General features: G+C 37.4%; 1 protein-coding gene across 3 annotated transcripts in view; it reads right to left on the reverse strand.

Annotated features, from left to right (window-relative positions):
- LOC145774113 (kelch-like protein 12) overlaps positions 1-19,547 on the reverse strand; it is a 31,307-nt gene extending 11,760 nt beyond the window's left edge. For all 3 annotated transcript variants that reach the window (XM_082585266.1, XM_082585265.1, XM_082585267.1), the window contains exons 1-10: positions 19,100-19,547; positions 18,040-18,112; positions 13,566-13,689; positions 12,902-13,055; positions 12,456-12,673; positions 7,922-8,071; positions 6,463-6,562; positions 5,625-5,707; positions 2,815-2,995; positions 2,371-2,514 (exon numbers count right to left, since the gene is read on the reverse strand). In XM_082585266.1, coding sequence (XP_082441392.1) covers positions 2,371-2,514; positions 2,815-2,995; positions 5,625-5,707; positions 6,463-6,562; positions 7,922-8,071; positions 12,456-12,673; positions 12,902-13,055; positions 13,566-13,689; positions 18,040-18,098 — 1,213 coding nt within the window. In that variant the 5' untranslated portion in view covers positions 18,099-18,112; positions 19,100-19,547. The remainder of the gene's footprint in view (positions 1-2,370; positions 2,515-2,814; positions 2,996-5,624; positions 5,708-6,462; positions 6,563-7,921; positions 8,072-12,455; positions 12,674-12,901; positions 13,056-13,565; positions 13,690-18,039; positions 18,113-19,099) is intronic.
- Positions 19,548-24,618: the final 5,071 nt, after the last annotated feature.

The raw sequence follows: 24,618 nt of genomic DNA on the forward strand, positions 1-24,618 counted from the left end.
AGCGTAAATTTGTTATGTTTAAACCGCCAACATTTACCCCTTTCATATCATCAATGCATCGAAAAATCATTTCTGTATACCAATTAAAAAGACACGGAGAGAGTACACATCCTTGGCGTACTCCACGCTTGATATATATTAATTCCTTTAGACAAACCTTTTTCCATGCGAATAAATGCTTTTTGATTCCAGTACAAATTGATAATAAAACGTTACAAGTCTTTGCCATTCATACCAATATTGGTTCTTTGCTTTGGATTTCTTTGGTAGTCTGATAAAACCAGTTTCATTCATTTCTTCAGGTATAAATCCAGTCATACAAATTTCACTACATAATTTGTGTACCGGTATGCGTTTTAAACTTATGCCATTGAGTGCTTTTAGCATTTTTGGATAATTTTATCCTTTCCTGCAGCTTTATTACATTTCAGATCTTGAGGCATATTTCAGGCATAGGCCTACATGTTCTATCATCATCATATAATTCTGTTACATACTCTTCCCATCTACTCTTTATTTCATCTTCCTAAAATAATAATTTTCCTCCTCTATCCACGATGCAACTGTTTGCTTGTTCAACGTTCTTCAAACTTGTTAGCTATTTAACTTTGTTGTGTAATTCAACTGACTTGTGAGATGCTTTGAGTTGTTCTATTTCACTGCATCGATTTCCCCACCACCTTTGTTTTAATTGTTTAGCATCTTTGCATAATTGGGATATTTCCTTATTTAAAGCTTTATCGTTATGGATTGTTTACTGTAATACTGAATTTCTCTCGATATTGTTCATTTTTAAGCATGTGCATGTCCATATGTTCTGACATATTTGTTCTTTTCACCCGTTAGCTCAGTGGTTACGCGCCGGGCTCAAGATCACGCGGCGCTGGTTCGACTCTCGGGGTGTGCGTTTGAGCAACGCATTTCAGGACTGCTCTCCATTCAGCGGCACCTAGTGAATGGAATAATTTCTCGGCAACAAGACTTCAACAATCGGAAAACTTCACTCTGCCAATCTCGGTAACCGGCCCTGCGTCAAGAGCCTCTACAAGTATGCGAACAAGTACCAGGAATAACCTATCAAGGCTTTGTCAGTCCGAGGATAAAGATTCAAAACCAAAACCAAACCAACCAAACCATTTGGATTTTCATAACAACTGGATTGTCGTCAGACATTATGTCACATCCTGGATACGTTTTAACTTGTTTTACTGCATTTCTGAACCTCTGGTTAATCATAACATAGTCAATTTGATTCCGAAATTGATAACCTGGACTTTGCCATGTGTGCAACCGCCTAGCAGGATGTTGAAAAAGAGTGTTTTCTATTACTAAATCATTAAGTTTACAAAAATCCAGCAACCTTCTTCCACGTTCATTTAAATTGCCAAATCCATAACGACCAGTCGACCTGTTGTGGGAAATTCATGATGATCACCCACTATTGCATTAAAATCACCTATTACTATATTAACTTCTCCACTTTTAGTATATTTAAGTACATCCTTTATTGACTCATAAAATAACTCAATCTCTTCATCGGTATGTTCTTGGGTTGGTGCATAGATTTGTAATATGTTTACATTAAATGGTGCTGCAGACAATTTAATCATCATAACTCTGTTAGAAATTGGCCAAAACCCAATGACTGAGTTAGCTGTTTCTTTTTCATTATCATACCGACGTCGTACATATGCTGTTCACCTCCTGAATATACAAAAACAAATCTATCTTCTGTCAATTTACCATCACCTATCCATCTAGTTTCACTTATCCCAATTAAATCAAAGTTCATGACCGACATCTCTTGTTTTAAATTTTCGTATCGACCTGCTTTATAAAAGGTTCTTACATTCCATGTTCCTATTTTGAGTGCCCTTTTTCTAGTATTCAGCAGTCTACCATCAGACTTATGCCTTCCAGAGGGTTTTGGGCATAAGCCATTATCACGAGCAGCTGTGCACATAGAAGAAGTTCCTCCTTCCCTGTAGCTTTTAGGGGACTTCACAGCAGGGGGCCCTGATCAGTCTCCATGACTCATTTTCGTATTAATAGCTAGCATTGTTTTACTGCGGAATATATACTTGGTAAGGCTCCAATCTTTTCCAAGGTGACCAGCCACTGTACTCTAACCGTCAAAACTGTGCCTAAACTGGTCACATCGTTTTGCTATCATGCCTTCCTAGCCATTGACTATTTATGGTTCTTCTGCCTTTTCAGCCATAGCCCATAGGTAATATCGTTTGGGCATTAAATTTTTCATTTGTTTTATACTGCTCATCTATTGTTGTGACTTCACGGGGGGAACTGAGATTTTATTTTCAACACAACGCGTAGTTTAAGTCAAAACTCATTTTACAACAAAGTCCAAACCTCCAGTGGAAGCCAAAGCATGACCACAACGTCCTTGGTTCATACCAACGCTGTTGTACCATTTGTCTTGAACAATGTTATAACTTTCACATGAAGTCCAACCAACCACACTATCTTTCGTGCCACCAACAGTAAAGATGGAATCTGTTCATGTATAAACAATGGTTCTCTTTGACATATTCTTTAAAATAACACACCTAACAATTAAATTACCCTTCAAAAAACAAACGATCGATAATAAAAAATACGTAATAGCTGTTGAACGATTGAAATGAAGGTAAACCAGTAAAAAGTATGTGGCACTCCAGACCAATCTTGTGTCGTGCGCAACTGCGCATCACACAGGCACTCGGCGCTCATCGTTGCGAATTAGTATTCATCACTTTTGTCACAATCATGAATTGATCTACCTGTTGTGGAAGCAAAACTCAAGTAGATTCTTACCATTGCAAACCACAGAAGCAGCTTCCCATCTAAGCACATTTGTGGAAGCAAGTTGAATCCAGCCCGATTCCTCATCATTTAACTTGAATTTTTCCACCACTTTAGTATTATCTCCGCTTATAACAAAAACTTCATTTTTATGAGTAACAGTTGATCCTTCCCAGTGATCAAAGTTTGTGTTCTGAAAACACATAAATTGTTGAATGAACAACGTCACAATTTCACAAGACCTGCTTGAATGTCCGACATAATTTCTCATCAGTTGTGAAATGTCAAATGCAATCCTTTCAACTGCGGTGACTTTGGTGAAGCTGTCACAAACATCGAAATATTAACAGCTTGAAGATCACAACTCATAAGGTACCTGAAGCTAATAAGGCCCGCTAATTTTCAATCTTCAATATTTTTCTAACTACTGCATAATTTAGAACGAAACTGGGAATGAGGATACTTTGAGTCTATCTAAACAACATATCTGTGAGACAAGTTTCTAAGTAAAAGGAGTTTAATATTAAAAAAATTAAAAAAAATCTCAAGCGGGCCTTATTAGATGCATGTGTTGTGAATAAGGCCCAGTTTAAATTTGCACCAAAAGTGATAGAAAAGGTGTATTTTTACAATGACAACTTCTAATGGACAACACAGGCACCGAACTAATAAGTAAATATACAGTGACAACTATTTTCTCCCCCCTCCCATGCTCCATTTTTTTCAAAGCAACATGGTGTTTTTAGGTATGGTAGGGATGCTAAAGTATTTTGATACTGAAATTATGATATTTCCATTGTAATAACAAACTGGATTAAGGTGTAACAAGAATCGTTTGGGTAACTCAAGTCATTAACCCTCACTTTCTTAACCAGGGGTGCACAACGGTACAATTTTCCCACCCTATGGGCCAATGGGCCTTATTACCAACATTAGCCTAGTCTGATCATCATTATCAGTTTTGCTTTAATTAGAAAAAAAGTTCAAATTTATTGGAATTACTGCATCAGCATGCACATATCTTTCACATAAAATGCAAAAAAAACGAAAGTCAAAGCGGTTTGTTAACTGCAGAGCAGTCTAAAATATGTGAAAATTAATAAAACCACTCAATTCTAGACCCCCCAAACTTCAACTTTCCGTAACACAAAAAGTTGTGAACTTTAAGCCGTGAAACTTTCCAGTCAGTCTCAACTCACCATAGCAGCAACCAGAGCTTCCACATTTGTTTAAAAGATTTGTAACAACGGAGATCCAGGGGTGGGCCTTATTACTGGCCGGGCTTTAATAGCTGCAGGTAGGGGTGTTCAATTTCGATTATTTGAATATTCGAAATTCAATTTGTTTTCGATTTCCGAATTTCGATTTCGAATATCACAACTTTTCACTTCACTAAACTGCAAAATGAGATTTTATTGAAAGAAACGACATGAAAATTCGCTAGAAAACGCGAAAAAAAGCCATGAAAATTTGCGAAAAAAGAACACAAAATAACGTCTACAGCTCCAGGCCCATGTTGGTGTTTATGAACACAAGCTGATCGACATGGTCACCTGTCAGTCGGGATCTCAGCTTCGTGAAGGTCAGGCCAGTTTTTGAAAACGATCGCTCCGCTGGAGCCGAGGTCGCTGGGATCCAAAACACTTCAAGTTCATTTTCACAGCGAGCGATTCACTGCCGCGATATTTCACTGCAGAGTGCAGAGGTTTCGACTCGAAAGCGACATCGAGTATGTTTGCAAGCGCATAAAGCTAAACGCACGCTCCGTCTACGTAGCAAATTATGTTGTTTTTGGGTGCATTCAACATCTAAAGACATTGAATCGACACAAAATGGTAGATTTTTGCTATGTCCCAGGCAACAAAATCAGTCATTTTTACATTGATTTAACGTCTGCAAACATTAAATCAATGTAAAAATGACAGATTTTGTTGCCTGGTGTTGGATTGTAGCATCGCAACTCGTCCATAGTGATTATTTATCGCGAAGCTGTTGCGGTTTGCATTAAAAAAGTGTTTTCCTGCTGCCGATCGCTAGTTCATCTATTGTTTTATGTATCAATATTCAATACAGCATAAAAAGTTGCTCCCACACAGAAATATGCGTGGGGGCCTGGCACCCACGCAGGCCCGTAGCCAGCCGGGGGCGAGGGGGGCCTCGCCCCCCCCCCCCCCCTGAAAAAAATGTTGCCCCCTCCTTGGCAAAATCTCATTCTCAAGCAACAGCTACAATTATAATGATTTTGCCCATTTAAATTTTTTCGCCCCCCCCCCTAAAAAAAAGTTGCCCCTCCTTGCTCTGCGGTCTGGCTACGGCCCTGCCCCCACGGCTTAGGCGCCTATGGATTCGGTAAAAAATGGATAAAACTGCGACAAAGCTCAGCCTACACTTTCTGCTATTGCACAACCTAGCTATCTTCATTCTTGAGAGGAATTTGTGAAATTTGGCATTAAAAATGCCAACTTGTCATCCCTGGTGCAGGACTGGCCGTTGGACCCGCGAGAACGTGTGATAGTCACGTGATCGACGATGCGCATGCGTCGAAGTCTTTTTTTACTTGCAAAATGCGACAAGACAGATTTCGCGCCACTTGCGTTACTTTCAACCACGTTCAGCCGAAAGGGCTGCTATAATTTCGAATATGTCCGATACGAAAAACGAATTTCGAATATCACCTTAATCGAAATCGAATCGAAAATCGAAATTGAACACCCCTAGCTGCAGGTGCCTTAGTACGACAATATTTTCAAAGAGCGCACACCATCGGACAATGTATGCACTTATCCTAGTAAAAATAAACCTGTAAACTTTTAATGGTTTACCAGGAAGTCAGTTACTTCTTTCTTCGTTACGTCATACTTCCATAAACTTTTTGTATAAAACGCAAGAAATTGATTCCTCGATTCTGAAACAAAAAACAGAAAGAAATAGGTTTAAAATCTGTAAATTAAAAAATAATCAGCGAGTCTAAATGATTTTTATAGCACGCATAGTGCAAGAACCCGCGAGTTTAAACGGAGGTAAAAAGTTACTGACTTTCATCCACATTCCACACGTCATCAACTGGTATATGAGTCCTCATAACATGCACAAGATTGCAAGTCTGCTGAGAACATTTTAATATTGGCTCTGGTGATAGTAAGCAGTTTACTATCTTTTTAGGACCAGATAACTTGTACAACAAGTATATACTGGACTATTATTAGAGCTGAATCCATAACAAAATTTATTAGATCATATCACTTACGGATTTATTAACCTTTAGGAAGATTACACAGATACTTTTAGACGTTAGAGTCACTGAACAGACAACTTGAATTTTGTGACCCCACCCACAATTTACGCTGGATCAATGTTTGAAATTATTGGTGAAAAGTAGTAAAAAAAAATAACTCCTCGATTATTTTCCTAACAAAAATGTTCATTGGTGACGTCAGTAAACAAGCAGTTTCAATTGGTTGTCAATAAACTTCAAACAAACAAACCGTAAACAAACCGCTTGTTGAAATCACATGATGACCTCGCTTTGAAAAACTTTCATCAATAATGCAACACCTAACTTTGTGGGTCAGAAAAGCTGTTGGATATTGTGACTTATTGAACAATGAACAACTGTAACAGACAATACTAAGATCTTTAAACTAAAAAGTTTGTCCAAACCTTCCTTTGCTAAAGTGGGAAGAACTTCAGTTGCAGCACCACGTCGAATTGTAGATTGAAGTAAAACAGTTGTACATTCAAATGAAGTCATAATCAATTCCTGGTAAATTGAGAGGAAGTTTAGCAAATATTCACAAACAAGTTTAATGTCATACTCATTATTCATCACCTATATAATTGCAGAGCTATTCAGCTACATTAATTGCTAAACATATCTATTCAACGCAAAAAATTGCACTTTATTTCATGCTTTGACATGAAAGTGATTCAAGGAACTTTTAAAGTGCTCACATTAGTGACTTTATTGAATGGGCAGTGAGCAGCATCGTTTTGATGGTATTTACGCATCTTGTACTTTATCTTTTTGCCAAGCATAACCACGTCACTTACAAACATATAAGAATTATCATAACAGCATATGCTCACTGTCTGTTCTACATGTTAGTTGGTGATTATTAGGGCCCGCAAAAGTCAATAAAGTCAAAATTTTTTAAGGACCTCGTCTGTCCACGAATCAAAGAATAAAGTTGTTTTCAGCACCTAGGGATCTGTTTCTAAGAAGTTTATAGGTCAAAATAAAGTCAAAATTTACAATAAAGTCAAAATTTTCATTTAAGTCAAAATTTGTCAAATGGCTTTTGACAAACGTTTTGTGTTTCTGGAGAGTAATTTTGTCAAAATCCTCATAGAAGCATTGTAAATCAAGAACTGCGGCACAATTAAAGCATATTAACCCATAAAAGCAGGAAATATATCACAATGCCCACTTAGATCAGCAGTAACTTTTATCGCAAATTGTCATTTGTTTTTTCATTGTTATGTATTTAAGTAATTCTTATAAAACACTTTCTCTTCATAAACGTGGTCTTTTCGAAGATCAACAGTTTGGATTTTAGAAATAGCTTACTGACATCCTGTAATACAAAAATGCCTATGTAAGCTAAGTCGTCTTCAGCAAAAGTTAGACAGATTTGTTGAGATTTTCCTGGTGAATTTAATGCTACTCCCGGGGGTGATTTAAGGTGCAAATTTTGCAAGTTTATACCCCATAAACATTGGTCGTGAAAAACACGTGAAATTCTGAGGAAACTCGTGTAATATATTTCTCATGTTTTTACGAGCCAATGTTTATGGGTACCTAGTGAAGTGCGAGAAAATGTATTTTGTTAAAAGCCACGGGAAAAGTAAACGCCATCAAGCTGGATTGGAGCGACAACAAGCATCGCAATCAAGGCAAACTTTTATTGAACACGTTTTGGTCTGAAATCGACAGGACAAGATATTATGTTTGAGTAACTGGTATCAATTCAAGGAAGAACTGTGGCCTCTACAAAACAAGCAATTTCGTTAGGTCAAAATAAAGTCAAAATTTGATAAAAATAAAGTCAAAAAAAATTTTTTTTGGTCAAAATAAAAATGGGCCTTAGTGATTATTAATTGTAATATTTGTCAAATTTACCTGTTTCAACGCCACATCTTGCAAGAAATTCCAGGATAGTTTTCCAAGTTCAACAAAACTTAAAAGTTTAACCATGTGCTTCTTACGTGTGGTGACGTCATGTTTGACCCAACTTATGAGCGCATGAAAAACATTTTCTTCCGAGGATACCTGAATGACGTCATCAATTATTGCTGGATTTCCCCACAAACACGTTACGTCACAGAAGATGTGAAGTGTCTACTACAATATCTGGAAGCAGATAACGGCCAAACAAACAAATCTCTCCCCGCTCTGCTGTTAGTTAAGTTTCTTGTTGATTGATAACGTTTAATGTATTTTTCTAGTTTCAAAATTTGCGCGCGATAATTTTTGTTTGAAATTTGTATTTAATTTTGCATGTTTGGTTGGTTTACACAGCAACATGGACCTGTGTTTTGCCATGCTAGGCAGGTAGTCACTACCGGACCTAGCCCCCTGAAAAAGTCAGTCGTGTCTGATTGACGAAACGTCAGAATAAAAGCAGATTATCACCTTACACATCTTGTGATAGTTTAGCGCTTAAGAAAACAAATCAATAGTTCTTTTTCAAGTCTAAACCTTAAACCATTTGACCAGGTTAACACTCACAGTCACAATAGTATTGTTATTGTAGTATTGTTATTGTTAATTTATATTGTCACAATAATAACTATTGTGAGTGTTAACCTGGTCAAATGGCTTAAGGTTTAGACTTGAAAAAAAACTATTGATTTGTTTTCTTAATGATTGCTTTCTGTGTTAGGTAGATCGCCTATTTGAGGAAGTGTCATAGCACCAGATCTCCTTTTCCAGTTAGTTTTAGCGCTTAATTTGCACCAGTACAACGCATCTATTATATTCATATCATCATCATCACACTTCTGGATCTGAACACAGGGTTCCCACACATTTTTTATAAACAAATTCCCTACTTTTTCAATACTAAATTCTAAAAATTCCCTACTTTTTCAATACTAAATTAAAAAAATTTCCAACCTGATTTTGATCTAAATTGCGCATTAACACTTAACAGTGCTTAATCAATGAAAATTTCTGTGCTGTATTATTTCCAAACACGATCATGCACAGGTTTAAAAATGTATATATATCCGGACTCTATTACATTCGAATCAGTATGAAAAATAATAATAATGTACAGTAGAAGATTCCTGTTTGAAGAAATTAACTCTTTTTTTTCAAAAGACCCGAACTGAAATCAGTTTGGATAAACTGTCACATTTATACTAAAATTGCAATTCAAAGCTTCATTCTATCGGACATGGCAACCTGCCATAAGCCAAACCAAAACAATTAAAAATCACACTACTGACAAAATGAAGTAAGTGAAAAGAACACTGAACACTATCTTTGTGATTCTGAACACTGAATCACAAAGACATTGTACAGTACAAAAGATTTATGAATGATATTGTCTTTGTTGTTGTGTCATAATAGTAGGTTTTAGTAATGAAAGGCCACCGTGATTGAGGACTGATGTATTGTGGTCTTGGTCGCAGACATTGCCGCATTAACGATGTCTCTTACCGCTATTATCACCTAGTCCTAGCCAACCTGACATCATTGTTTTATGCGGCCGCTAATCGACTTCAACGATCATGGAATGTTACGTAATAAGAACGGTTATATACGCAAAAATAAAAAATATCGATTGCTTAAATGAGCTCTTTTGTTTCATGAACTTTGCGTATTGCTCAACAAGTGTATAAAGTTTAGAATTGACAAGAAAATCACGGCAAATAAACGTATTTAAAACTTTTACTTCAGCCGACGCTGTTTCACACTCAGTAATCTAGGTCGGCAATAATTTTGCCGCAGCAAAAATGCGTTAATTTTGAAGGCTGCCGAGCTGGAAACAGCTTGTCCCGTGTATAACTCGAACCTGGCTTTTTGAGGTGAAAACCACTTGCGAAAATCTCGAACTACACTCGAGTATATACGGTAACAAGTAACATTTTGAATGTAGGCTACAGAACAAACATCGCCTGAGGCTAAATTTTCATGTCAAGTTCAATATTTCTGCTTCTGGAGTGCCCCACAATTAAAGAAGTCACGCCATGGTTACGCTACGCCACTGTCTGTACAGTATAACTCCTGTTGCAAGTAGGCTAACCACAGTTCACCTAAACTGCTTAGTGCATGAACAACGGAGAATGACAGGTATTTAAAGCGCAGATAAACAAGAAAAAAAACAGTTTCCGAACTTCATTGAAAAGCTGCAATGTGCCACAACGTTGTTCTTTGTACTACCGCTTTGAACTTGAAGAAGGATTACGAGTATGAACAAAAGAATAACTTTTAAACCTCATTTTGAATTGAAAAGACATGACGTATAGTAATGTCTTCCATCCTTAGTTATTATATATTGTTTCATTACGTAATGTCTTGTAGGAATAAATTGAAAATCAGTATGATCACTCAAAATGAAAGCAATGGGACTACGAATCCTCACTAAACCAATCAATCAATGGTCTTGTTGCACCTAAGATGACAACCTTATATTTTACTGATCTCCGAAGCTGATGTAAACCTAAGTCATGTCGACTTATGCTTAATATGCCCCCCTTATCGAAATTTGCTCTTTGTAATACCGCTTTGCAGGTGGATTACGACTATGAACAAATGAATAAATTTTAAACTTCAATTTGTATTGAAAATACATGACACAATGTCTTCCAACCTTATCACATATTTTTTCATTACGTAAGGTCTTATAAGAATGAATTGAAAACGAGTCTATTCACTAAAAATGAGAGCAACGGGACCACGAATCCTCACTGAACCAATCAGTAAAAGGTCTTGTTGTGCCTACTGATCTCTGGAGCTTACATAAACCTGAAAAAATATGGACTTATTCTTGATATGAAATTCGGCTACATATTATATAACATATCGATTAATGGATATTTTGTTTCACTGAACTTCAAAGTCAAAATGTATTTGTTTACCACAACCAAACCACTTGTGATGATCGAATTTGTTAATTCCTTATACGATAAAATGTTTAGATGATGTCACGTCATTACGCCGATTTGAGATACGGTATTTCATTCATGATGTCGTATGGATGAAAAACTTTTAAAAGTTTTATACTCTGCTGAGAGTAAAAAAGAAACACAAATGATAAATAATGGAGAAATTGAGTCTCCTTTACAACTTAAGAATTATCGAACAACGCAAAACTGCTGAAACAAAACGTTTTGGTTGAGTGAAAGAATCACTGCAAGCAACCAATGCCAAAATGCGAGCGCAAGAAGTCATGGGAGTGTGAGATATCAAAAATTTAACAGGTTGTTATTTTTCTACATCAATGTGACGTTAGTTACTACTTTAAAAAAATCTATATTTTTGCTTCTGTAGAAAATCCGCAGCAAACGCCTTTTTTACATGTTTAGAATCGGCCAAATTTTTCCGAGACCGATACCCAAACAATGGCTGATATCACCGATACCGTTACATCGGATTTTTTATCTACAATTTAGTCATCAATGTTTTCCATACTTTTTCAATACCACGAGTGAGGTTTCACAAAATTCCCGACCTTTTCCCGGTCTGGAAAACGGGTTTTCAAATTCCCTACTTTTTCCCTACTTTCCCGACTGCGTGGGAACCCTGTGAACAGCAGTTAGCAATTTTAGCTTTTCTGCAAGTATCGGCATTAAATAAAAATTACATTACATTACTAGAAAGATCTTCTGGCTGGTTCAAATCGACTCACAAAAGAGTAGAATCCACTAGTAGGTGCTTTCATTGATTGTGTGACCATTAACATTTTCTCAGTGCAGTAGGGCACCTGCCAATTATCTATAGCTTAGTGCCCAAACTGTTTTTAGCCACCTGCCTCATTTTACGAGTTTTGGCGGCGGCATTAAACTATTTACTCATTTTTCCTTGAAATTCGGTCTAAGCTTTTAATATTCATTATTGTACATTATATAATTATATATTCTAGAGCCCAGACGGGGGCCGCAAATAGTGTTCTCGCGGGCCACACTTTGGGCATCGCTGCCTTAATGTGTTCACTATGGAGAACAGATACGATTATGTGACTTGCCAAAGAACAAATACTATGTTCGCAAATAAAATGCCTGGCGAGCTCGGAGCAGCCTGGTTCAATTTTGTTTGTGGCATTTGTGATTATCAAAATGTGCAATAAGATTGAGTTTCACTTTTAGCTCAGCATGATCGTTGCTTACTTCATAATGTAGATATTAACGACCAGTTTTAGCCTGATACTGCGAGTTCACTGTGATAATAGCGAATTGTACTAGCTTTCGGAACACAGTTCCCTAGTCATGTGCTATGACGAGTCATGTCACGAGTTATGTGCTATTCGTCATTAACACAAGACCAGGGAACTGTGTTCCGAAAGCTAGTGCAATTCGCTATTATCACAGCGAACTCGCAGCATCAGGCTAAAACAGGTCGGTAACATTTACACTGTGAAGTTATCAAAATATGTTTAAAGTCAAAAACATGTTTAAACTCTTGATTAGAAATAAACCTACAAACAAACCTTTTTCTCTTCCAATTGCATCACTTCAAACATCACGTCTGGTGTTAGCTCTTTGAATTCTTTTCCGTCGATGACTGATTCAAAGTTCTCAGCAATGACAATGTTGGCTTTTGCCACAACTTGGTCCAGATCGTACATTTTCGAAAATGCTTGAATTGTTAAACAGTTTGTTGCATCAATTTCATCAAGAAGAAATTCGATGCAATATTGCTTGAGATCTAAACAACAACGAACACCAATGAATAACCTTATTGTACCATAAAGATTGCTGAAAAGATATTCTCCAAAAAGTTAGAAATTTTAACTTCTGCAGTAGTGCCGACATTTTTGGCATAGCATAAAAACAAAAAAACTCGTTGTTCACAATCAGATTGTGGGAAATATTTTTTCACATTCATGGAACACAACAAAGGTTAGTTTATTTTTTTTAAATAGAATACACTTACGTGGAATTAGCAAATAATTTGCAGCTTCAAGCAAATTGTACACATTGTCACTTGTGACCGTCACTTCACATGTATAGATAAAGTTTAAAACAGCTTCCATTGTATCCTCTTTCACTCCATGGATATTCGCTTTACTATCATACTTTTCCTTCATCTGGGAATTCACAAAATAAACAAAGCTAGATCATAGCACTGCGAGTTTACCAAGATGATGATATGAAGAATAAATGAGTTTGCAGAAATAAACAATCGAGCGCAGAACAGACACGAAAATGCTTTTTAACTAATCAAATTTCAAGTGAAAACAATTTTAAGCCATGTTGAGTACATTCAATCTTGTCAATTTTGTTTTATGGAAGTTTCAAAGAAAGTGCACAGATTTGGGCATTTTTTGTTTTGACCCCCAAAATGTTTTAGTCCGTACAGCTATGCCACAACATCACCCTTTGAGCTGGACTAATTAAGATTATTTACTTGAACTATTAAGAACGCGTTCGATTGATCACAAACTATGAAAGCACTTTTTTGAAAGCACTGTAAGTAATAGAAAACTTACAATTAAATTCTTCCACAGAGACAGCAGATTTTATACTGTAATCAAAGCTTAATGTGTAACCACTTTTCCACCACACCACGAACAAATAAAGTCTAATACAAGGTTTACCTCTGAAGAGAAAAGCTTTTGATAAAAAGTAGAAAATGCTCCAAGAATACATTTGTGGCTGGAAAATTCATCATTTCCAACAGTCAAAGTGACGTCACAATAACCATTTCCAGATTTCCTTTCTCTAATTTCAACAAATTCAAATATCAATTATTATTTTTAAATGTCAGTAGTTTCACTCCAAGGAACATCCATCAATACAGCTTTATTACAATTTGAATAACTGCATTAAAAATTAGTGGAAACAAAAATAATTTTGAGATTGGTAAACTGAGATGAGAAAACTTTTGAAATTTTATTTCAATGCAACATTTGTCTCTTGCTATTTGTGTCCAACTGCCTTAAATACCAGTATTGTTTTGCCCAAACCAAAAAAGAATAACACTTTTTTTTATTACAAAGACTAAAGTATACTACACAGGACTCATTAATGACAAATCCATTTTGTCGCAAGAGTGACAAAAAAGACCTTCATCTTCAACAAAAATGAATCATACATTAAAATGCAAGTTAATGTGCATAACTTGCTGCTGCACCTTCTCTGCAAGTCTTACTATACTTGGCTGATAATGTGCAGCTTTAGCTTCACATATGCAGCTCTCAAATCTGAGCTGACGAATCCGGGCACTTAATTGTATAAAATTCATCATATATTTCGTTATAAATGTGTCTGGAACGAAAAAGATAGTACCAGCTGCAATAATCGAGATACCAGTATATCAATGAATGGCAAAATGTAATAAAACCTTGAAAGGTTTAATATGAGCCTGAATAGTTGTGCATGTAGTTGTAATACAGATATATATATGTCTGCAGCTAGTGTAAATAAAAACTCACATGAATATGAAGACTTAAACAATACTAAAAAAGCTACCGTACCATGAGTCCTTCCGAGGTTTCAAATGAATTAGGCAGAAAGTTCCAATTTGTAAATAAGGTATGAAAACAAGCAAAATAACTTGCTAATGATCAACAGCACAGTAGCTTGATTGCCGTATATACTATACATTATAAGCACCAAGTTCCTTGCCCATGATAATGCCACTACTACAGCTACTTAGTTGCGTGAGACTCCTACATGGCCATTAGTTACAATACTAGAATAAAATACAGAAAGGCCTTATTATAAATATTTAGTAAAACATATATTTTTTGCAGAAATAGTTGTTTACGCTTTGTTACTATTAAAGAGACAAGTTGGTCACTGAAACTGTGTGGTGACCCGCGGGTCAGTGGTTTACCATCCTTGCTCAGGTGTCTAGACCAGTGGTTTCTAAACTTTTTAAGTGCCACCCCAATCTGAGTTTGGTGAATATCTCGTGACCAAAGACACGTAAACCTGGATAAACAATTTTAGCACTTTATCATTTTTTTTCAACTTTTTTTCAATGTATAGCTTTGGTAGAGAGGTACTTTTTAAAAACCATAGACAGACAATCGATAACAACTTAATAACATTGAATTGCATAATTCAAAATTAATACAGAAATGAAATAGATACATAATTTCGAACGTTTTCGGCAAAACTTTCTGCCCTCTTCAGGAAAATATCTTAATTCATCTAAACAAAACAATTATTCGTGAAATGTTAATAATAAATGACTGAAATTCAATAAAACTGCACTGACCTGCGTACAAGCAACAACTGACGAACAAACACAAAAGGTGGTAGCAATCTGTCATAATTATGCGGGAGTGTGGTTATTAACATTATTAACATTTCACGAATAATTGTTTTGTTTAGATGAATTAAGATATTTTCCTGAAGAGGGCAGAAAGTTTTGCCGAAAACGTTCGAAATTATGTATCTATTTCATTTCTGTATTAATTTTTTCAATGTCATTTTGGTTTCTCCTGCACAACCAATTTTTTGACCCCTTGCAACCCATGCTTGGGTTGTGACGCAGTTTGGGAACCACTGGTGTAGACGTAGGGCATGGACCTACTGTAAATGGGATTATGCTCAAAATAGACAACCTATTTGGAAAATCAGCAAATTCCAGCAGCAAGGAAAAGTGTTACCAATAAAAGGCCTGAAACTAGAGCATACTTTAAGAGTCAGTTTTATGCGTAGGCTACACCTGTTTTTTTTTTTCGGTCATTGACCGATTTTTTAGCAAAATGTCCGAAAAAAATATAGTCAATTTGGTCAAAATGTCCGAAAATATATATAGTCAATTGACAATGAAAACTATTAATACTACAAAAAGTGCTCAATGCCAAGCCAAAAGGCAAAGCAAAGTGAATTAAATCAAATATAGTTATTACTATCTGAAGCCTTTACAAATTGTTTCACCTAACGGATCATCAGAAGGTCTTATTCAAATAGATTCTATTTGAATAAGACCTTCTGATGATCCGTTAGGTCAGTGGTTCCCAAAGTATGGGTCGCGACCCAAACATGGGTCGCGAAGGGTCAGAAAATGGGTCGTGCAGAGACGATTTAAATCTGCCAAAATAGGACTGTTGTAAATTAATTTATAAAGAAACTTTTTTTTCTTCTATTGAGTTGTTTTAATCCCAACATCGCCAGTATCATTGCATCCTACACTTTTATATGGCTTCTCTTCTATCAATCAATTATGGCCAACAGTTTTACCGGCATTCAAGTCACTTCCTTCAAGAAATCACGTTAAACGTAGATTATTCTCTAAGTTGACAATTTAAGATTTCTGAACTATTTTTTTAATTTGAAGTTAATTTTTATCTGCGACCCTGGTTGCAGGGAAGCCGCTACGTAGGCTGTGTTATAAAATGTTGTCAAACGAATACAAAGAAAAACAAGAAGAGACATCCGACATGTGCAAAAAAATGTGCGTAGGCTATTTTTAAGCACCAAGAAGAGGCACTGAAGCCAAACCGGTTTGACTCTCCAACGAATCCAGCACTTTTACTTACCCTCTGAGCAAGACGAGCTACAGTACACCACTCTACAACTGGTTGTCTGTGTCTTGTTTATAGCAGGCATTTAAATAATCGGGAATCCCAGCGTCAAATGTCTGTCTCGCTAAACGGAAATCCTTTAGGCTACCATATTATACTGCAAACCCAACTTACCTTGGAGTAAAACTTGACCGGCAGTTGGCCTACAGACCCCACATCAAGTCACTCCGTGCCAAGGTTACCTCGAGAAATAACTTCTTGAGAAGCCTTGCAGGAACAGGATGGGGAGCCCGAGCATCAACCTTGCGTACAAGTGCACTAGCCTTGGTCTACAGCTCAGCCAAATATGCCACAGCTGTGTGGAACCGTAGCAGAAACACAAAAAAGATGGATGTATGCATTAACGACACCTTGCGCATCATCACTGGCTGTCTCCGCCCCACACCTACTGCTTATCTACCAACTTTGGCTGGCATTGCTCCTGCTCATGTCCGTAGGGAAGAAGCCTCTCACAAACTGGCTTTGCATGCAAGACTCGATTCTCAACACCTTCTCCACAGTCACTCCCAAAGATATGGACCAATCAGACTTCAACGCCTGTCATCAAGGCGCCCATTTCATCCATATGCTACACAGCTTGTGGATAAGAACTTCAGCTGCATGGAGACATGGGCCCAGGAATGGAACGAGCTGCCACATATCCCTCCCCAGTTTTCAGTTATACCAGCACTCTCCATCCCTCCTGGAGCAGACCTCTCAAGAAAGGCATGGGTCACATTGAACAGGATCAGATGTGACGTTGGCTGCACTGGAGCTAATCTGTTTAGGTGGGGGTTGCATAATACGCCGATATGTGTCTGCGGAGCGGTAGAACAAACAATGCTACACATACTCCACGAATGTCCCATCTTACGGCCTCCAAGTGGAAACATCGGTACCGTATTTGACAACCGGACCCAACTACCGTATCATGGCTGCACGATGAGGCATTGCCAATCTAAGCTACTACAAGTCAAACGAGAGAAGAAGAAGAAGCAGGCAAACATTGCAAAAACAGTATAGACTGCTGAAATTGCTTATGTATACAGATTTTCTGCGTCTTGGGTCGCGAGATGTTCACCAAACTCATATTTGGGTCGAGCTCAAAAAAGTTTGGGAACCACTGCGTTAGGTGAAACAATTTGTAAAGGCTTCAGATAGTAATAACTATATTTGATTTATAGTCAATTGACTATATATGATCAAAAATGACTAAAAATGACCGAAATAAATAAAATTTAACGAATTTTTTCAAGTCATTTCGCACAAATGACCGAAAAGTCTCAGCGAAAAAAAAACCAGGGCTACACCATGGTGTAGCACTGTAGCCTACATTATACATTAAATCCAAGAAACATAAAAACAAATTCAGCATTACATTTATGAATGTTTGAATTTGAAATCGTATCAATGGTGAAAATATAAATATATACATTCCATTTAAAACCTAAAGTAATTTCATTTCCTTTTCTGCTTTGCAAAGTTGCAATTATGATGACCAGGTAATAATGTGAACATATGAAATGGAAAAATCTATAGAATATGTAATTACTCGTTCAGCTTGTGCATGATGTCTTCCATGTGCGTGCTTTTAAATTGCTTGAATCCCATTTTGTATGATTTCTCTGCAACATATAAAAATGCACTGATTATTTCCTAACAATCAGAAAGCATGACAAATGGGCTGCAAAAACTGGCGAACTCTTGCTCACATGGACAAACATCAGGTCTCATGTTTTGATTCTTGCTAAAAAGTTCAATTTCTTTTCAAAAAATTTCACACTGGTTGCTCATTAATCTTGAACTAGTCTTCACTGGGTAAAGAAATCACGATGTCAGTTTCAGGGAGTAATCAGGAGAAAGGATGGGCAATTTTCTTCCCAAAATATTTTAAATAAAAATTTCACACATTAAATTACAGCATCATTGCACAAATTTTCAGGCTACTATTGATTTAGGTTGAAAGTGTCCTACTCTTAGAATGATCAGATTTAAGATATTTTTTCACAATTTTCGATTGCATTATCAAGTCTGGCCTGCTCAAAAAAAGTAACCCTGTATTAAAGAGAAAAATAAATATACTGAATATGATTGTTTTTCGGTACTGGACACTGGTCACTATGGTACTTAATCAAGCAAATTCACTCCTACTTGTTTTAATTTTCATCTATAAATCATTTAAACTTAAAACCATCTGTAAAGTTTCGAAATGTATATTTATCAACACAATGTAAATCTGATTTACAATAAGATGTATATATATATTGTATATAGTTTTAAACTGATTAACCAAGTCTACAACTGCATATGTCCAATCACACTAGTGGCGTAGCCTGTATACGAAAAATGTACTGGTAAGGGTTTGGAGCAAAATTTCACAATGCTGGAATAAGCCATCTTAAAATTATATCATGATAGACTAACAAACTTATGACAAAAACGCATATACATTAGCAAAATGTAAGTAATGCAATAAATTAATGCGTAATGATCTAAACATTCTCGATATAACCATGTTCACCAACCACCAACCAACAATCCTTTCCATGTGAAAAAGCCTACACATTCAAAAGTTTTTATCTCTTTGGAAAATCAGCTACAACATCACTCACCTCAGATGTAATTTCAGTAAAACACAAATGAGATTATGCAGTTTCTTGGCAAACAGATGTAGCTGCAAAAAATTAAAATCTTCCAAAGCTTACTTTTAAGGATATCCTGTGAAGTCTGAATTGTTTACATCATATACGGTACATTTGCTTGTGAACAACATAAATAGCCTCACATTAGGAGATAGCTAATTCATTAACGTGCTGGTAGGTCTATACCGACTTTTGTAGTTAGTACCGGTAGTATCTTTTCTGTCCCAGACGTGTTAATGACGAAAAATAAAGGCAGTGGCTATTTGACCGGCTCCGGTCTTTGAATCTGAAACACTATTTGACCGGTCATGACGTCACTACATAAGCACTTTTTTCTTTTTCTCTTTCAAAGCAAAAGACGATAAGCGCCTTAAGTTTTAAATTCAATACGTTTTTTTCAACTGAATCCGTGGCGCATACGTAACGTATCGGGCTGCCATTGTAGAGGGAATGAGTTCGATTCTATCCGGAAGTGTTCTTTTTTTTTTTTTTTTAATTAAATTTTTGAAAGTGGAAAGTTGTCTTGAAAGGTTGGTTGAGATGATGATTTGAAACTTGACTGATTGTTGTGCGACAATGAGACTGGATTTAATTTTTAACTTCGGACTTCAGCGAAACGTAATCTTACAGCCTATTAGAAGGTGTGATTTTTTCAGAGAATTTGTGCTAAGAAATGAAAGGAATTTGTTAAAAATAAAGACTAGAAAAAACTTTTTTAATTCGTTTTGAAACTTTTTTATTCACTTGTTGATTCATTCATACCAGTTTGTATCCTTTTGTAGTTAAAAAAAAAAAAAAACGCTTCCGGATAGTATCGAACGCATTCCCTCTAAAATGGCAGCCCCAGACGCAGTGCCGGTCTTTAGGGTGTGCGAACCGTGCGATTGCACAGGGCCCGCAAATTAGGGGGCCCGCAATTTACTCAGAAACTGCAGTAATTTTTGTCATTTCCAATGGAAAAATTCAACAAGTGAATTCAACAAGGGAATTAGCAACAAGAAAACATAGAAAAACAACCTATTTCGTCCATTGAACATTTCGTACCCTGAAAAGATCAAGAAAAAAATAACTTTTAGCCGAAGTCGCTGATCGGAGTTGCCGCAAACATTTCAAAATTTCTCTCGATCTTTTCAGGGGACGAAATATGTCAAAATTCGATTTAGTTAACAGCGGACAAACGTGTCCGGTCTGAGCAGCTATCTTGATGGACAAATGAAGTCTCACGGCGGACACACCAGATTTAACTTCGATCGTCATGCTTATAATTATTTTATGTTGATATAATTCTTAACTCTGAAAGGCCTTCACCAGACCATTGAAGAGTCAAAGCGCCCTGTAGCTGCCCAATACGTCGGCAGCGGTAGCCGAGTGGTTAGCGCATTGAGCTCGCAGTCGAGAGCCTGCATGTTTGACTCCAGCCACCCGCACTTGCTGTTGTTTCTCTGGGCAAGAAACTTTACGATAATTGCCTCTACCCAGTGATCGATTTCGAGTAATGGGTAGTACCAAATTTAAGCCATAAATAGAGTAGACAACCGGAAACAGACATTGCCGTCGGCTGCAGCGTGGGTCAGGTGTACGTCGGAAGGCGTAGACCTACACCGATGCATAGCGCTCAAGTCCGCTTTCCCGCAATGCAGGATAAAGATCAAACAAACAAAACACAACATAACTGATTAACTTCCACCGAACAAGGTCGTGTGGCTTCTTGCGTCACAATGCTCTGGGCAGGAGTCGGAAAACTTCTGCACTAACGTTACTGTTTTCTGCTGTGCAAAGTTTCACTAGGCTTTTATCCTTAGGTTTATTTTTGCGTGTCATGTGAGCGAAAGTGATAGAGAGCAAGTACTGCAGGTTCATCGTATTCATTCTCACTTATAGAATTTTTCTTGGGCCTTTTCTTTTTTACTGTAATACCAAAACTTAGCCTACTCGTATAATTTAATTTTGTAACTAACCTTGCCTTATCAATGTATATTAACTAACTAACCAGGCGAAACACGTGTCTATCGCTGTCTATTCGATGCTACAATCGGCTGCCAAAATAACTTAACCTTGCCTTATCAATATTACTCGATTATCCCAGTCAGCAAAGGTTCGTGGGGCCCACTTGGGCTGCATATGGGTTACCCACATTGTATTGCGTGGGCCCCAGTAGGCTACCTATGTGTCCACGGTTTGCAGAAATGTCCCAAGTGGGCAGCCCACCTACGTCTAATGGGTGGGCAGCTCACCATGAAACCATTATTAAAATGTAAACCGCCGTCGCATTGTATCGTTGTAGCCTATATATTCAATTTTTATGATTATTGCACCTTAATATAGCATAATGGACCGGTGCGAACGTATATTTTATAATTTTTCATCATGGTGGGTAGCCCACTTCATGCCCACAGAAAGCCCAGAAAGTTTATTTCAAGAAATGAAAATAAATTCCCGATACATTTTCATGATATAACATTATTAAGATAAATTCAATAAAAGATGTCGGGAATCGGTTGTAAAGAAAAAAATATGAAGTAGGCCGCGCACTTGGGGCCTAATCGGAAACATCAGATAAACCCACCTTAAGCCCACAAGCCCACGAATGCCCATGGAAATCCCACATGGGCCCCACGAACCCTTGCTGACTGGGATATTCTCTCAACAATTGTTCGTGCTATGCAATCACGTCAGGGTTAGAAATGTTTAAGGATTCAACCTATTTCGTACCAGGGTTAAGGTACGAAATCGGGGTGCGAATTGTTCAGAGGACGAAATAGGTTGCATCCAGACTCAACACAGTCATATAGCTTTATTTCCGAAAAATGCCAAAAAAAATAAGATCTTATCCTTTTGCTATGCTATCGGACAGCACCATTTTACAGTAATATTCATACCCAAATTTTTGTTGAACATGCTCTCAGAATACCCCAAATTTTCTGGGGGAGGCCCCCCAGACCCTCCGCCGCTAGGTGTCGCCTTCGGCGAACACACTGCCAGGCTTCAACCGCCGACCGTCAAACCACCCACCTTTCCCCTTTCAAAATACCTAGCTACGCTACTGAATTGGATCATTGGGGCCCGCAAAGCATATTCTGCACAGGGCCCGAAATACCCTAAGACCGGCACTGCCAGACGTTACGTATGCGCCACGGACTCAGTTGAAGGAAACGTGTTGAATTTAAAACTTAACGCGCTTATCGTCTTTTGCTTTGAAAGAAAAAAGTGCTTATGTAGTGACGTCATGACCGGTCAAATAGTGTTTCAGATTCAAAGACCGGAGCCGGTCAAATAGCCACTGCCAAAAATAAAATGATTGATTGATAACTACATTGGATCACTGACTGCTATTGTAAGAATTTGAGCAGATGACATTTTCTAGGCAACATTTCACATTGTGTATTCATCATATAATAAAACCTCTTTATGAACTGATGCGGACTCTGACTACGTTTACATTAGATGAGAAGCAAAATGAAAATGACACAACAGTTTACGAACTCCGCAGTGAAATCTCATATGGGCGTGAAAAAGTTTTCCTTTATATGGACAAAATTGCCAGACCGTAACAAAATTTCTAGCCAAAACAGGTTTCAAACCAGACTATAAACATTAAACAAGCAAAACTTTTCGGAAGGAGTCGAAAAAATAGCCAAAGCATATTAGTATTTCATGCAAACTTAAAAATACTAAATCCAGTTGTCACAAATTTAATAAATTCTTCTGTGTAAAAACTCGATTTTGTAGCCATCACTACATATTATTTTGTTAAAATTAGAAAGTGCAAACTAGGCTGCTTCATCGAATATTCATCGACTTCAATTTGTTCTTTACATTTTTTTATAATATTTTTATAAATTTTCTCGTGATTTTTCTTCAACATGAGTTTATTATCTTTTGTTTTTGTTTGTTTGTTTTATTATCTTTATCCTGCATTGTGGGAAAGCGGACTTGCATCGGTGTACGCCTTCCGACGTAGGCCTACACCTGACCCACGCTGCAGCCGACGGCAATGTCTGTTTCCGGTTGTCTACTCTATTTATGACTTAAATTTGGTACTACCCATTACCCGAAATCGATCACGGGGTAGAGACAATTATCGTAAAGTTTCTTGCCCAGAGAAACATAACAGCAAGTGCGGGTGGCTGGAGTCGAACATGCAGGCTCTCGACTGCGAGCCTAACGCGCTAACCACTCGGCCACTGCTGCCGACAAGTTAAGGCCCTTTGTTTTTACGATTGGGTTATTTTGTTTTCTTTCACGAGTTCGGCATCGAATCCTATCTCACCACTCTGTTGTTCAATCGTCCTGTGACAACGGAGTACACCGGTCATCATAGCTCTGACGAAATCAATCAATTCGTTGAGGTAACTCTTTGATTGCTGTTGCACTTGTAGCTAACAAGTTTATTTTTTGACGATCCAGCGAATATTGTCACAAGCAAAGTATAAAATAATCAGCGAAATTTTCTTCTCGGTTTTGCATAAACTCGCACCATTCAGCAAAGGTGTCTCCTACGGAAAAACAGTTTGTTTGAGTGTTAATAAAACTGTACATTCTGTTTAAATAAGCCAGTAGTGATGAGGCTGAAATTGCTTGGCGAAAGCTTCAATAGTTTTTAAATGAGTTGTTTATCAGTCTTTATTTGGCCTATTCTAAAATATTTCGTTTCTTTCACAAAGTTTTGGTGTCGTCTCGTTTCACTTCAAAAGAAAGCCCATTTAGTTTCCTTTTGGTTTCGAAACGTGTACGTGTAGTCTACGTGTAGTCTACGTGTAGCCATTTGTTCATGATTCTGATGATTTGGTCGTTTCCCTTCGAGTCCAATCCCTCATGAACAATTGTTTTGTTTCCACTGAAAACAGGTCGTTTCGAACAACATAATTCTTTTACTGCACCAAAAATAATTTGTGAAATTACACGTCCATTCTTGTGAGGACCTAATATCCCCCCCTTATGTGCACCTTACACCAGCGACCTTCGAATCCTTGGTCCAGCGTCGAGATCCTGGTGTAACGTGGATGGTGGATTTTTACGCCAACTGGTGCGGACGTTGCCAAGAGCTGCTTTTTGATTGGAAGGAAAAGGCAAAGGTCTGGTTAACCTTGTTTTTTCATCATGTTTTGCTAGTCTTCCATCACCATCTAAATAAGAGAGTATTTGTAGTAAGCCTGGTTTGACATATTAATTTTTTCCAAAGATGCTGCATGGAGTTGTGAAGGTCGGTGCCATCGATTGCGCAAAGCTAGACCTTGATAATATAGAGACTGTGCAATGTGCATGAGCCGTTTTGCGCAAAGCAAATGGTGGAAGCTTATCCGGAAATCCGCTTTTTTTCATCAAAAAAGCGGAAAAAATCAAACCCTCTTTATCAAGTGTACAACGATTGGGAAAGAGATGCTCACTCTCTTGCAGCGTGGGCGCTTGAGTAAGTGTGAACTATTGCTTGGATTTTGTTAATGTAGCTGTAGGTCTATTGTGTACGCTCAAAATTGAAGAATGTACTC

Source organism: Aplidium turbinatum, chromosome 7 (genome assembly GCF_918807975.1).
Source record: "Aplidium turbinatum chromosome 7, kaAplTurb1.1, whole genome shotgun sequence".
NCBI lineage: Eukaryota > Metazoa > Chordata > Ascidiacea > Aplousobranchia > Polyclinidae > Aplidium > Aplidium turbinatum.